The following is a 14167-nucleotide window of genomic DNA, read 5'->3' as shown; positions in this document are numbered from 1 at the left end:
AAACTTACTCCCCACCTTCCCCAAAGAAAACAAAACAAACAAAAAAAAACCAACCCCAAACCAAAAGTAAACTATCTCAGCCTGAGGAAAATGTTGACTGTAAGTGATGTAAGATGAAGAGATCAAAATCTGATTAAAAAGTGCAACTGAAAGTAGTCCTGTAATATGAATAACATAGTAACAGACAGTGCCACAGAAATAGATAGGAAGTGCCAGATAACAGACTTAAAAACAAAAAAGGCAAATTTGTCTCTAGAGTTGTATCTATGTTTAATAACTCTGCTTCTGAATTTGAACTTTCCAGTAGTATCTTACTGGTCACCCTCTTTTCCTCCTCATTACATATGTTAAGTCTTCTGTCTGTGGCCTCACTTATTACTCGCCTGTTCCTCTTGTATTTCACATCGCAAGTACAGTCATCGGTGCTCATAGAGGACTTCAGCCACACTGTTTGCCTTTGCCAGGTTAAAGACCTAACACTTATTCCAAACCTGTTAGCTATTTTCTGACCCATCGCTGTTTTGCCATTCACAGCATCTTTTTTCAGAAGGAGAGTTTGATTATAGTCTTCTGAGAAGACTGAATAGATTAACTGGCTCTCTTACGTACAGTTTTATTAATACATTCAGAGAACCACAAGACATGAGACAGACAAATCAAATCTGTTAAGGGGGAATTAAGATTTGCTTGGTTTTAGTACTCTTGAGTTTGAAGGACCAGTTCTCAGATGTATTGCAGGAAACCCTTTTCCTGTTTGTCTCTGAGCTTCTGCCCGTGAACAGAGTTCTGGTCCCTGGGTTACTTCAGACAAGAGAACACACCTCGTTCCTGTGATCAGAGTTTTTCCTTTATTTATGCAACTTTCCTTATCGCATTCCTCACTCTCTTTCTGAAGCCAAACAAAGGATCCTGTTGTTGGCATGGGTAAGAAATAACACAAGAGAGAAATCGGCTGGCTTCATGTTTGCACTACTACATGCACTGGAACTGGAAGGAGCTCTTAAAAGTTCTCAGCCCAAGAGGGAGGAACGCATGAAGTGTGTCCTGCCGTCAGGGTAGCTGTGTAACTGTTCTGTGTTAAAAGACAGAGATGTTCCTTTTAGCTGATTTTCTGTAGCTCTCCACTTCATCACCAGCTTACCTCTAGAGACTGCCATCCAAAGCCAAAGCTGATGAATACTAAAGGCAGTTGTCCTGTGCTTTGGCTGGCTACAGTCCTCCCTATTCTAGGCTGGAGCACCTCTCCTATGAGGACAGGCCTTAGAGAGCTGGGGTTGTTCAGCCTGGAGAAGAGAAGGCTCCAGGGAGACCTTATTGCAGCTTTCCAGTACCTAAAGGGGGCCTACAGGAGAGCTGGGGAAGGACTTTTCGCAAGGGCACGTAGTGACAGGACAAGGGGGAATGGCTTCAAACTGGAAGAAGGTAGATTTAGATTAGATATTAGAAAGAAATTTTCCACTATGAGGGTGATGAGGCACTGGCACAGGTTGCCCAGAGAAGTTGTGGATGCCCCATCCCTGGAGGTGTTGAAGGCCAGGCTGGATGGGGCTTTGAGCAACCTGGTCTAGTGGGAGGTTGCAGGGGGGGTGGAACTTGATGATCTTCAAGGTCTCTTCCAACCCAAACTATTCTATGATTATTCCAGGTCTAGGTGGGATTGCTCAGGCTGGCAGCTCCCTCTAGCCCTGTTCAAGGTATTCCTACTAGGTATTATTTACTGAAGGTGCTGCACTGTGTAGTAGAGTTGTCTGAGTAAAGCAGGTGCAAGCGAGGCCTGTGCTGCAGCAGGCCTCAGGGAGAGAGAGGAAAAAGTCCACACTGCCTCGCAGCCACGAACTGTAGCCAAGGTTCAGAGGGTATGCAGAGCAGCAAGCAAGACATCTCTCTTTTGGGTCAGAGAGAAGGTTGAGGAGGGAAGGAAAAGAGAACGAGAGGATGAGTAAGAGATGACAGTCAACAGTGTAAAAGAAGACTCTCTGAAGCTGCAGAAAGTGATGGGAGAAGCCAGGAGGGAGCCCGTAGGAGGGACAAGCCATGCATCCCACCTAAAGCTGGGGATGGAGAAAGGACCAGTGCAGGGCAAAGACGTGTCCTTCCATTCTGGCAGGCTTGAGATAAGTCTGCTGCTGTACAAAAACTCAGCAAGAGGGTCTACATATACCAAGCATACGTGCTTATGAGTTTCCCCTTCCAAGCTTACCTCCAAGTCCAGCAGTGTTTCTGATTGTTTTATAGAGGCTTTATATCAACAGCAGATACAGGGGAAGCAGAAGCATCCAGTGACAGGCTGGAAGGGAGGAGGACACTGACTCCGCATTCAGGTTCACCAGCTGCAGGTTGGTCCCCCTTGTAATGCTGAAGTCTGTGGCAGGAGAATAGTGAGAGGCTACCAGAATGGGGAACCCAGCAGGGAAGGCAAAACGAGTGTGTATATTTATTCCTTCCCATTTTTCTGAATATTGGTAAAGATAGACCCCGCCATCTTGAGCTGGAGACACACTGCTACGAAGCACTCGCTGTAGAAGAGCTATGACCCTTCTCATGTAGAACAGGAAAAGATATCCAGGCTTTCTGGAAAGTTTGCTTTCCTCTGAGTAAGGTGGCTTTTTAAATTAAGGGGGTGGGCTGGAGTCAGAGGGATTGTCTTTAGCAACAGCTAAAGGGGCCTGCTGGTTTGGTACACAAAAGGGATCTAAGCTGAACCAGTTAAAGAAAGTGTCAGAAGTTGGGGGTGTTGGTTGGTTTGATTTTGGTTAACATTCAAAGGAATATATTCTTTTGAAGCGTGTCCTCCCTTCCCATTCCCTGGCAGTTCTGTCCCTGGGCCAAGGGATCAACTGTTACCATGTAAAACACCTGAAATAGCAGGACCAAACACAGACCCTTTCCTTCATCCCGGGGACAGAGAGAGGCTTGGATTAACCACAAATTTCAGTCCTTTCCTTGACTGACACGGGTGCTGCTGGAGCCCCCTGACACACGCAGGCACACTGTTTAAACCCTCTTCTCCCCTGCGCCTGTGGTCTCTGGGTGATGTTAAACTCTACCTGTCACTTTGATGTTGCCTGTAGCCTTGGCAATGTTGTTTTCAATCACGCAGGTGTAGGTGGCGTTAGTGGTAATGTTGTGCAGAAAGGAAACCACTTTCACGGTGATGTTTTCAGCGTTCAGCTCGTAGCTGGTGTTGGCAACATGAGGTAGGTACTCCCCGGCATCACTGTAGGCTGTCCAGCGCACAGCGGGTGGTGGGAACCAGCGAGGTGCCTCGCACTGCAATGTGTCGCCGCTGCTGCTGTTCTCCACGTGGACCTTGGGGGTGCTGAAAGCTTCGGGAAGGACAAGGGGGAGAGAGTCAGAAAAAGACAAATGTCTAGGAACTGGGCATGAAACACCCAACTGCATCCGCTGGTCAGTCCCAGGTGTTTCTAGGGTACTTGCTGCTTAGCATTGCAGCACCGCCTGTAGCCAAACCAAACACAGAGGCTCAGACAGAGATCTGTACAGGTTGGGCTACAGGGGGATGACTACGGAGTATCTAAAGACTCCTAGGCTAGGACAAGGCAGTCCAGTTTGACAAGATCTGCTGAGGTCATGGCACAGCTTTAGCATCTTTAAGTAAATCTGCTTAACAGTTACGAGCTGGGTCCCAGGCTCGTAAATGAAGCATTTCCTGGGAGCACCTGGACACCCGAGCTCCCAGAGAAGACAGGGCTCAGGACCTGGCCAGCCTGAGACTGCCCATGTCTGCCAAATCCCAGCTTCCCTGGGCAGGAACGGCAGCCATCACGGCTCCGCTCACCTCTGCTGAAAGGAGGCACCTGCTATTCTCCACGGGGAGAGGCCCACCAAAAATGATTGCTGTTATCAGAGAGGGGGAGAAGATGACTCACCTTCTCTACTGACTGAGAAGGGAGCCTGACCAACACCTACCGCTTTGTGATGTGACTCTCACACTGAATGGGGCTGCAGCCAAGGGAAGCTGCATTTGCACCTGCTGGGGTGGAGGGCAGGCTAAGGTGTGGCCTGAGCTGCAGGATTTATGCCAACATGCCTGGATTAAATGAAATGTTTAAAGACCGTTGCAAACTCAGCTGTGTTTCAAAGCCACGGCTGTCTCAAATAAAACTTTGTTAGTCTTGCTTTCCTAGAAAAACATACCTCTGTATATTTACTTTTTAGGAGAGCAGAGTTCACTAATCTCAATGGAAATAAACCCTAATGCAGCATTTCACCTGCTCTCTCTAATGATTTTCCTGTGTGGATTACTTAAACATCGAATCAAGCAACACAAAAGCAGGCAGATTCACAAGGTTTCAGGGAGGGACAGGAGACCGAATCCCCGTGGGACTTAAGCACACATCAGACGTAAGCCAAAGCCCTCTGGCCTTGCTGTTGCCTACTGCAGCCCCAAGCAGTTCTTCCATCCTTGCCATTGCAAGATAAGGGGCCTGTGAGCCCGGCACCCTTTTTCCCCTGCTTGGGGAGGTGCTTCACATAACAACCAGGCAGAAAACACACTTTCAGTATGCAATGGGAGACTGTGAAATGACACTGGGCAGATGTTCCTGTAACATCAACTCTAATGTTGCCTTTCTGTCCCAAGACGCACTCCCCATGAGTGACACTGGGAAGTGGCTGCATCTCCAAGACATCTGTCACAAGCTTCTGCGCAGAAGCTGGTGCCTGCCTCCTGGTCCTTTGGCTCCACTGGGCCAAAGGAGGAGACTAAACCTGCAGAAGAGCAGCCTGTCTCATTTAAGAGCTCTGCCAGTTACTACTGTCCTGCTATGACTGGCCTGAAGCACAAATGACACACTCACCCCCCTGGTACTGGGGCTGGTACATCTGGCGTCACCACATAAGCGGTCACCTGACCTAAAACTGCATTTCGTTGACTTGGAGAGGTCTGACAGTTTTTTCCTCTCCCAGTTTGAGCTCTTGAGCAGCAACACCAGTCACAGTGGTGAGGGAGAGGGTACAAAGACTGCAGTCCGCCAGGAGACCCTGAAGTGGTTCAGCCATCAGTCTGCAACACGAGGTTTGGGAGGTGACTTGTTACTGCAGCCAGTCATCTCACTGGAAGAACATGAAGACTTGGTGGTTTCCAGATCTCTTCTGGAGGATTGACTCTCCAACGTTTGGAAAGCCATGAAGATTTTTTTTCCTCCCTTCTAACAATTCCCTTAAAATTCTACCTTAGAAACTTTCCCTGCATGGTCATGGACTCACTCTACTGTGCCAACCCCGAGTTCAAGGGATATGCTGGGACCTCAGGGAAGCCAGCCAGAGGAACACTAAGGCCACTTACCTGTGCAGGCTCATGTTATCCCCATTGTATAGTCAGTGTAACACACCACAATTTCATTAGAAAGACCCAGAGGTCAATAAGTGAAGAGCTGCCAAGTTCAGTAGGAGCATATTGCTTTGTGCCAGCAGTGAAAATGATGGCGAAAGCCCGGAGGGTTCCCAAGAATTAAGCACCCACAACTGAAAATTTGTACGTGTCTGTGCATGTTTTGAGGTTGACTCATAGCAAGGTGAACAGTTAACTGTAGCAAATATGTAGTAGTTCCGATAACTATGATATGGGCAGTTTGTTGTTTTAATAGTCATTTTTAAAAAACTGAATTCATTAGAAAAACAGAAAAAAGATATGAAATAGGCTACAATTTTTACTATGCAGCACTTTTCCTGGCTGGAGATATATTTTACTCTAGAGAGGAAAAGCTATCATTTTATCTTAAACAGGTATAAAATCTGGATCTCTATAAGATCAGTTAGCCACTCCCGTTCTTAGGGGCTCTTTGTAGTCAGTTATGTAGCTGGTAGACTACATGTGGTAAATAGAAGAAAAAGAAAGCTGGGAGCATTAAAATAATAATTTTTCTGGAACAAGGATGTCAAAAGAGTGGGTAAGGCCATAAACACCTCTGTAAAAGCCCCCAAAAATACCCCCGCTCTACTCAGGGGTGCAGGGCCTGGTGGTGGCTGCTGGAGGAGCGGGTGCTGCTCACACAGCCTCTAGCATCAGCATAACCACAAGTAGGTCCAACCGAGCCACGTTAGCATGCATTTTGCAGCAGGATTTTCTTCCTCGTACCCCTCACCTCCTGTCCTGTACCGCAGCACTGCTGCCCCACTCCCTCTGGCCGTAGTGACAGAGCACTGGTAGGTGCCGGCATCAGAGAGCTGCACGTCCCTCAGCTCCAGGGAAGCATTGCCACCGATCACCTGGTCTGCGAATACTGCCGTGCGGCCCTGGAATGAGGCGTCTTGCTCTTGCAGGTGGTCCTTCCCACCTTTAAACTCGTGAACCAGCCCGGCTACTCCTGCCTTGGCCCACCGGATGGCTATGCTGCCCATACGGATGTCGGGCTCAAAAGTGCAGCCCAGGATGCCGCGCTGGCCAATGTTCCCTGGAGACGTCAGTGCCGTCACACTGATGGAGCGTTTTCCTGCAAGGAGAAAGCACGATGGTGTGAGAAAGGCAGCGAGCGTGGAAAAAGGCCAGACCACCCTGTGGCTGTCATGCACCAACCCCGAGGCTGAATGGGCACTGGCACATCGTAAGGGCAGCAGTAGCAGCTGCCAATGCTGCTAGGAGAGGTCAGCTCCCATGGTTTATATACCAAGATAAAGCACAGGAGCAATTTTTTAGCAGGCTGTGTGCTTCAAAATGTAGCTCCTCTTACTTGTTTGAGAAGAATTTGCATGGTGTTTTCTTGCTTGCTTATACGTATCAGAGATTTTTCTCTTTGCAGCTCCCAGAAGAGTGTGATTTTTGTGTCTTTGCTTAGTCAGGACCTCCCTTATGCAATATAAATGCTATTGCAAGGCGTAATGCTGGCAGAGAAATAAGAGGCTGCTCTTTCACCCTTACTGGAATCCAAACCGTTTACTTTCATTTAAGAAAAGTCAGCATTTCCCTTCCCTGGGGACACAGATTGCTTCTCAAGTTGAATCCTAATCAGTGAGCTTGAGAATTAGCTTCTTCCCAGAGCTGGGTCTTCTTTCCCATGCAGCCCTTCCCTAATTTGTCCTTAGTCAGCACACCCTGAGGAGGCTGCATTTCAGCCAACACCAAAGCAACACATTTTTATTGTCTCTGAGGGAGCAGGGGAATGTGCCCCATCCTGGCAGATGCTGCCCAATTTCACAATAAATACCATCACCTCTTCCCATTTGGGAGAAGGAGCACAGTATGTGCAGGACTTTCTGTATGTGTAAGTTTAAGGCTCCAAGCCCAAGGAAATTTCAACTAACACAGCACTACACCTCCAGCAGCACAAGCTGCACTACGCTTATCCATCACTTGCCTCAGCTGGCTTTCCATGGAGCAACAGATGGAGTTGAACTTTTCAGTTGCTAACATGGCAGATAACTAAATAACAAACAAACAAAAAACCTTAATTTCTGCTGTGAAATCATAGGCCAGGAACTCACTTCCCAGGGCAAAACAGAGCTATCCCATAGCACCAAGGCTCATGCATGCACAGCCACTGCTGCAGCCCGGGGCTGGCGTGCTGACAAGTTTTTGCAGAAATTAAGAGCCAACACAGATTTCCTCACTCAGCTCCAGGTGCCAAGTGCTGGTGTCTTCAAACCCACCTTGAGCACTTGTGTGTGTGTAAATCTCTGTGTTATTTAAAACCTACAAGAGCTCACAGTCTCCAAGGAGAGCACAGCTCCTTGTGGCTTAATGCCATGGAGCGATACCTTGTGAAGAAAGATGAGAACTGAAGTCACCTGTGCAGTCTTAATTCAGCCATCTGGTACATAAGCTTTATAAAGCGAACATTTGTTGAAGGGTTGTAGGTGGCACTTCCACACAAGATCACACCTCAGCCCATGCACAGGATGGAGATACGGAGGTAGTGGCAGGGCAGCCCTGCTAGTAACAGCAAGAAATCTGATCACTCACATACCTGAGACACCAAATCCAATTATCAGGGCAATCACCACAGCCAGGATGATAATGATTGTAGTCATGCTATCAGGGGAGAAAAGAAAGGACAAAATTATCATGCAGCTCAGCTCCTTTCACACCCTACACCTACAGTGCATGTCTGCAGAGCCACCGGCAGGAAGGAGGTCAAGGTCAGTAAGCCACAGACCTAAAGCAAGGTGAACCAGTGGAGCACATGACCACAGTAGAGATGTACATTCGGATGACCACTTGTCATCAAAGGCAGGAGACGATGGGGTGGGAGGAGAGGAGACCCAAGCTTTGCCTTTGGGAGGAGGCAGCGGGTCCCAGTGGAGGATGCTCCTCTCCGCATCTCCCAGTGTATAAGCGAGCCAGGCAGTCTCTGCTGGCACTTGTGAGGGACCAGTTGCCCAGGGGTGTGAGCAGAGCACTGAGACAGGCCACTCACCCCAGGAGACATCCAGTATGAACTGGGGAGCAGGCAGGAGAGGACTGGAAACAGGACCAGCTTTGTGAGCTGGTCAGATTTGGGATGCTCCATGCCCAGATGTCTAAAGGGCTGATGAATGAGAGACTGAGGAGGAGGACCACTTGCCAAGTCACAAAGGTAGAGTGGGTCCAGCAGAGGAGGCAACAGGCAGCATGGCACGGAGCAGCACAGCTTGAGCCTTGCTGAGTGTAACCCGTCTCTGGCACAGCCCCGGCTTGGACAGACCCATAAACATGGCTGGGTGCAAGCTCCCGCCACAGCCAGTGGCACTGTCACACGTGGTCCTAGGCACATTTTCATGTGGACAAGGGGGTGGCAGGGAGCTCAGCTCCCCACGAAAGCAAACCCTGAAGCAGCTCCCCACAGAACCCCACAGGTACATCCTGGGGCAAGCAGCTCACGTGCTTGTGCCTGACAGTCAAGCTGGGCCCAGCCTTACTCAGGATTATTGGAGGAGAAGCCCAGAGAGCTGCAGGAGGTCCTCACAGGGGACTTTACCCCATTCCCAAGCCCGGCAGGGCACTGGAGGTAGTTGCGCTGCAGGAGGCACGGGCACCAACAGTGGCCACTCCGCACCAGCGCCCAGGCCTGCCAGCCCAGGGCTTGTTTTGCCCCGTTGTACAAAAAAACTCCTGAGCTGCGGCTTCCCATTTTGTCCCCAGGCAGGACCAGGCTGCGAGATGTCACGGCCCTCCCGCCCACACACAAATCGCTGCTCCGCTTCAGCAGCGTTTGCCGGCTTGCAGCACGCTCTTTCCTAACACATCGGTTAGCCTCCCACCCGAGAGCCCATCAGTGTCCGTACAACCACAAACACCTCCCACCGTCACTGTGCGCCTGCTTCAGTTACTTGCACAATTACACCTCAGTCACCACGGATGCCACAGTCACAGGGCTGATACGGAGCTCTGGGGAGCGCACCATGTGAACAAGCCTCTCCTGCAGGGAGCAGCCGGGAAAGGAGAAAGGGAAGGAAGATGGGTTGAAAGAGAGGATGGAGAGGCAGATGTTGCAGAAGGCTTTCTTGCCCTCCTGCCATCTCCCTTCCATCCTGATCCTTAAAGCCAGTGGAAAATTGTCTGAGGAAGCCCTGTCTGCACATGCCAGCATGTTCAGGAGAAGGGATCAAAACTGTATTTCACCACAAGTATGCAATAAGTCCGTGTAAAGGTTCATACGAGTCCATATATACGTTCACATCCGTACCAAGCCCTCCCTGCTTGGTGTGTTCAGAGCTGGGAGGTGTCACATGTTTGGCTTCCTCCCCATTCTCACCAGCTTTCACGCACACCAGGGTGGACAGTAGTTCTCTGCCTGCCCCCTCCCAGTGCCCTGCAGCTGCAGTCACAGCTGAACCTGTCAGGGAGGAAAGTGGTGCATCAGGTAGCTGGGGACCCATCACCAACCACTCCCTCCCCTGGGGGCCTGTGGGATGGGGACTTTGTTTTTTGGCTCATGTGGATCCTGCAGCGTGACGCCTCCTGGTGGAGATTTGTCATGTCCCATGGGGCTCAACCCCAAGTCACTTGGGGTCTTGGCAAGGCTCACCATGGGACAACTCCGTGTTTTCCCATTCCAGAGCAGATACCAAGCCTCTTGCATACGCTGAATAATATCTACCTCCTTGAGGAGCTGCACCAATTTCTACGGAGCTGATCCCAGAGCGAGATAGTTGCTATAAACTCAGCCAACGTTGCCACGATCAGCCTCAGCTCTCACGCCTGGGAAGCACGGGCTTATACCCATGGCACATATGCCCGGAGCAAGTATCAGCCACGCTGTCTCACAGTGGCTGTGACTCACCCTCACACCTCTAAATTAAAATCCTTCTTCTTGAGAGTGGGCAGGGGAGAAATTGCTAGGAACCGAGAGAGATGCCGCCTGCAGGTTACGGAGGATTTCGTTGATAAATGCCAGAGGGGGTATGTCAGGGGACAAGGCGCCCTCCTGTGCAGTCCCTGAGAGTTTCAGGTGCCACCACACTTGCCCTCGGTCCTAAAAGGACCATGTGGCCTGAACACCACCTCTGCCCTAGCACTGTGCTGGGCAAAACCATCCTCAGCTCACTCACACACAAATACAAACAAGTACAAATGGGCCAGCACCGCTGGCGCCACCTTCCCCCATTGCTGCAAAGCCTTGCTAGCTTTGCATCCAGAGCGGTGCTTCCCACCCCTGGCTCAAGGCAGCAACAGGGCTGATAGAAAAAGCCGCTTGTTTGTTACAGGGGATATGGCAATTTTGGGTACAAGGATGCCACTGCCCACTTCAACACCCCTTGCCAGGGACAAGGAGAAATCAGGCCCTTTGGAGTTTCCTCCACAGAAACTGTGAGGTCCAAGAATCATAAGGGCTTTAAAAATATTTGCCTGTGAGCCCCCTGTGTCTATTGAGTCAATGCGGAGTGCAGGGCAAACAAGAGGAAGCTGGCAACCCGGCCATGTGCTGATGGTAGCTGTGTGTCGCAATAGTCCAGCAGTTCAAGCGAAAAGCAATTTTCCATGCATCAGCACCCCTCGTACTTCCAGCGTTTCGGAGGCACGGCAACAGCCTGACGCAGATAGCCAGGGCTGCACAAGTCAGAGCCCTGACGCTGCCCTCGGTTCCCAGTGGCGCTTTGGCAGCCTGAGGGATGCCGCTCTGTGCATCCTACTCTCTTTTCTGTGGTCCCGTTCTTCATCAGCCAAATGGGCTTTTGCCTGCAGCTCTGGAGAGCGCAGGCTGGGGACAGGGAGAGGCTTGCCGCCTTGCCGTGATGGGCAGCAGAGGCTTAATCCTCCTGATCTCTAGCTCCGCGCGGAGTAAGCTTTCCCTCGGTAATGGGCTTAGAGGTGCGAGGATAAAAAAACAAGTTTTGAGTTGTTTTGGTTTGGTTTGTCTCTTCCTGAAACCAACAGAAACCTCCCACTGCTTCTCTGAAGCTTCCTGGAAAATTCACCCCTCTTTCTGGGCTATTTCTGCATTTCAAAATTAGCCTGGAGAGGCCAACAACCTTGAAGAAGCCTGCGGCTTCCAGTAACCTGCTGCCGTCTGGCTGTGCACAGCCGCCCGGGGCAGGCAGGGGTGCTGGCAGAGCTGGAGGATGGTTCTCAGAGTAGCAAGGGGTAGGAGTACATTTTTTCACACCAGTCAGTTATTGCATTTCCCTGACAAAAGCCAGCTGGGCTACCTCTTGAGAATGACAGAGCTGGTTATTACATGCATTCCAGACACATGAGGAACGCAATGCCCAGTGGATATTTAAACTGTGTTACATTATGTCTACTAGTGATCTCACTTTTGTCAGTGAAAAAGTACCAATATTACTGTTTAGCACGTCATTGATGCTCCATGTGAGAAAGCTGGCGCACGGCTCACGCATGGGAGATCTCTTCTGTTCACATGTGGACTGCCCTTCTCCCCACTGCTGTTCACCTCAGGTGGGACAGATACTCGTAACAGCTGAAACCTTTTTGACAGAATAAGCACAAGCAGGGATATCTCACACACCTCACTGGAGCCTCTGCCTCTATCCACCCTGGAAGAGCCCACACTTGGGATGAAGAGACGTAGATTGTTGGTGGATCAAGCAGTCAGGTTTAGATGCAAGCCTGGTCCACATTCATCGGAGGCTGAAGCAAGTTTGCCAACTAATTTCACAACTAGTGGGGGTTATTTGCAACTAGTCAGGAGACAAGCATATGAGATAGATATTTTTATGGCCTTCCCCACGATACTTATTTTTCGGACTGTAGTTCACCAAGCCTTGGTCATTAGCTCCAAAGGAAAGAGACTCATTGAAACAAGAGACACAAACCAGCTTGCACATCTTCCCAGCTCTTACTCCTGGCCCACACAGCAAGGAAACTTGCTGTAGGACAGCTTCTGCCTTTCTCCCCACAGCACGCCGATGTGACAGAGATGTAAGCGACTGCCTGAGGGCCAGCAGAAGGAACATGGAGCCTCCCTCAACCCATTGATACCCCAACCAACAGCAGCAGGAGCACAGAGCCATCGGTACCCTGACCTACAACAGCCTTCAAACCTGAGGTGGCATATTCCGGCCATGCAGTGTTTCTAGGACATGAATCTCCATCCTGGCTGCAGTCAATGACCTGCACATGGGTGTCTGACAGCTACACTATATACACTATACACAGCTATTCTATAAAAGAAGCTGTACCATTGAGTGCAGTATAGAGGCAAGCTGCAAAGAACTGGTGTCATGAAAGCTCCCAGCAGCAGCGTGATAAAGCTGATGAGTCTGGAAAATGCAATTCCCTCCCTCCTTTCTCCCAAAGCAGATGCAGATAACACCATACCTCCAGAAAATGACCTGGCCTTGGGATGCCATGATCACATCACCTATGAAGACAAGCAAAACACCAGGCGCCCAAAGGTCCCACACTGTTCAGCACAGCCCCTGTCCTTCGCATGATATGTTCTCCTGGGCTGTCCTGCTTAAATAACTGAACTCAGCTTAAGGAGTGGTGAGCCCAAGCAGTGAACTCTCAGGAATGAGGAAGCAGTGAGCATCTCAGCTCCCCCCGCATTGGGCCAGTCAAAAGCAGGGAGACCTGGTTAGTCACTGGGGCAACACAAGAGACTTCCTACACCATCCATTAAAGAAACATGTCTGATTTAAAACAGAAAACACCACAGCTCATGGTTTGGTAGCCAGCTAATCCTGAGGTCAGAGTGCAGCAGCCTCCCATGTAGATCCACAGCTCATCCATCACTGGTGGGTTGCGTTATATCCAAGACTAGCTCAAGTGTCCTTGCTAAAATCTCCAATCTTGCTGTTGGCACTGGGCAGAGAAGTCCCACCTGCAGGTCCTCTTCTCAGCACCATTCGGCTCCTCCAGGCTCAGCAGTGCTGTCAGAGCCACACAGGTTTGGCAGTGGCCTCTTTCCTACTGCTGTTTTCTTCCTCTGAACTTCTCCAGACCAAACTTACTTCTAGTCTCAAAGGCCAGCTCCTGCTCCTCTCAGATCTACCATTATGACAGACATCAGAGCATGTAAAGGAAAGCAACTGGCACAGACCCTGCAAGCCTTTCCCTCTGTACCTGGTCTCACTTGAGGCTGGCAGCAGGATGAGTAGCCCTTGGGCATAAGAGGTTGAGAAGGTCAGAGAGATTGTGAAATAACAGAAAAGGAAAGGCAGCTTGCACCACCATGTTCAGTTTACCAAAGGGGAACCTGTGTATCCTATCATCTATATCTGGACTGTGTTCCAGGGAGGATGGGGAAAGGAGAATTTTTCACAGTCCATAGCCACCTCCAGCAAGTTTGGATGATTAGAAGGAGCGAACAGCTTTCCCATACAGAGCTGAGGATGTCCAGAGGAACTGGGAACAGCCCAGCACCTAAGAAAACCCAAATTACTTTCTCTGCAACAAGCAGAGGTTCAAATCAAGACGAATCAATACTGGTCAGTGATGAGCAAACCAGCTGTAAAGGCTGAGTAGGGTTCAGGAGGTCTTATGATGCTCTGAGGGGCACAGTAGCCTTTTCAGTGTGCATGTGCAGGATTTCAGAAGTGTGCACTTAACTTTTTGGACCACAGTTCAACTCCAAAAGAGCCCGTTCACCTCTAAACGGATGAACATAGCCAGATGTGTTGCATGACACATAACAGACTTTTCTAGACAACAGAGAGAGGGCTGGAATAGGCTGTGACTCTTGTACAGACACCGAAGTCAACAAACTGTATTCCAAGGCATTTAGCACCCAGGACTCACCACTTCCAGCCTTATCATGCCAGGATG

The 14167-nt window shown here is 49.9% G+C and overlaps 1 protein-coding gene across 1 annotated transcript; it reads right to left on the bottom strand.

The window, feature by feature from the left end:
- Positions 1 to 2931: 2931 nt before the first annotated feature.
- VTCN1 (V-set domain containing T cell activation inhibitor 1) lies at positions 2932 to 12750 on the bottom strand. Its single transcript, XM_009879935.1, is given in 4 exon segments — positions 2932 to 3326; positions 6108 to 6455; positions 7926 to 7990; positions 12719 to 12750. Coding segments are annotated over 4 exon segments (840 nt in total).
- Between the last annotated feature and the right edge of the window lie 1417 nt (positions 12751 to 14167).

Source organism: Charadrius vociferus, unplaced genomic scaffold, assembly GCF_000708025.1.
Source record: "Charadrius vociferus isolate BGI_N301 unplaced genomic scaffold, ASM70802v2 scaffold162, whole genome shotgun sequence".
Taxonomy (NCBI): domain Eukaryota; kingdom Metazoa; phylum Chordata; class Aves; order Charadriiformes; family Charadriidae; genus Charadrius; species Charadrius vociferus.
The sequence above is the reverse complement of the archived record's forward strand: the minus strand, read 5'-3'. Positions and strand labels throughout refer to the sequence as shown.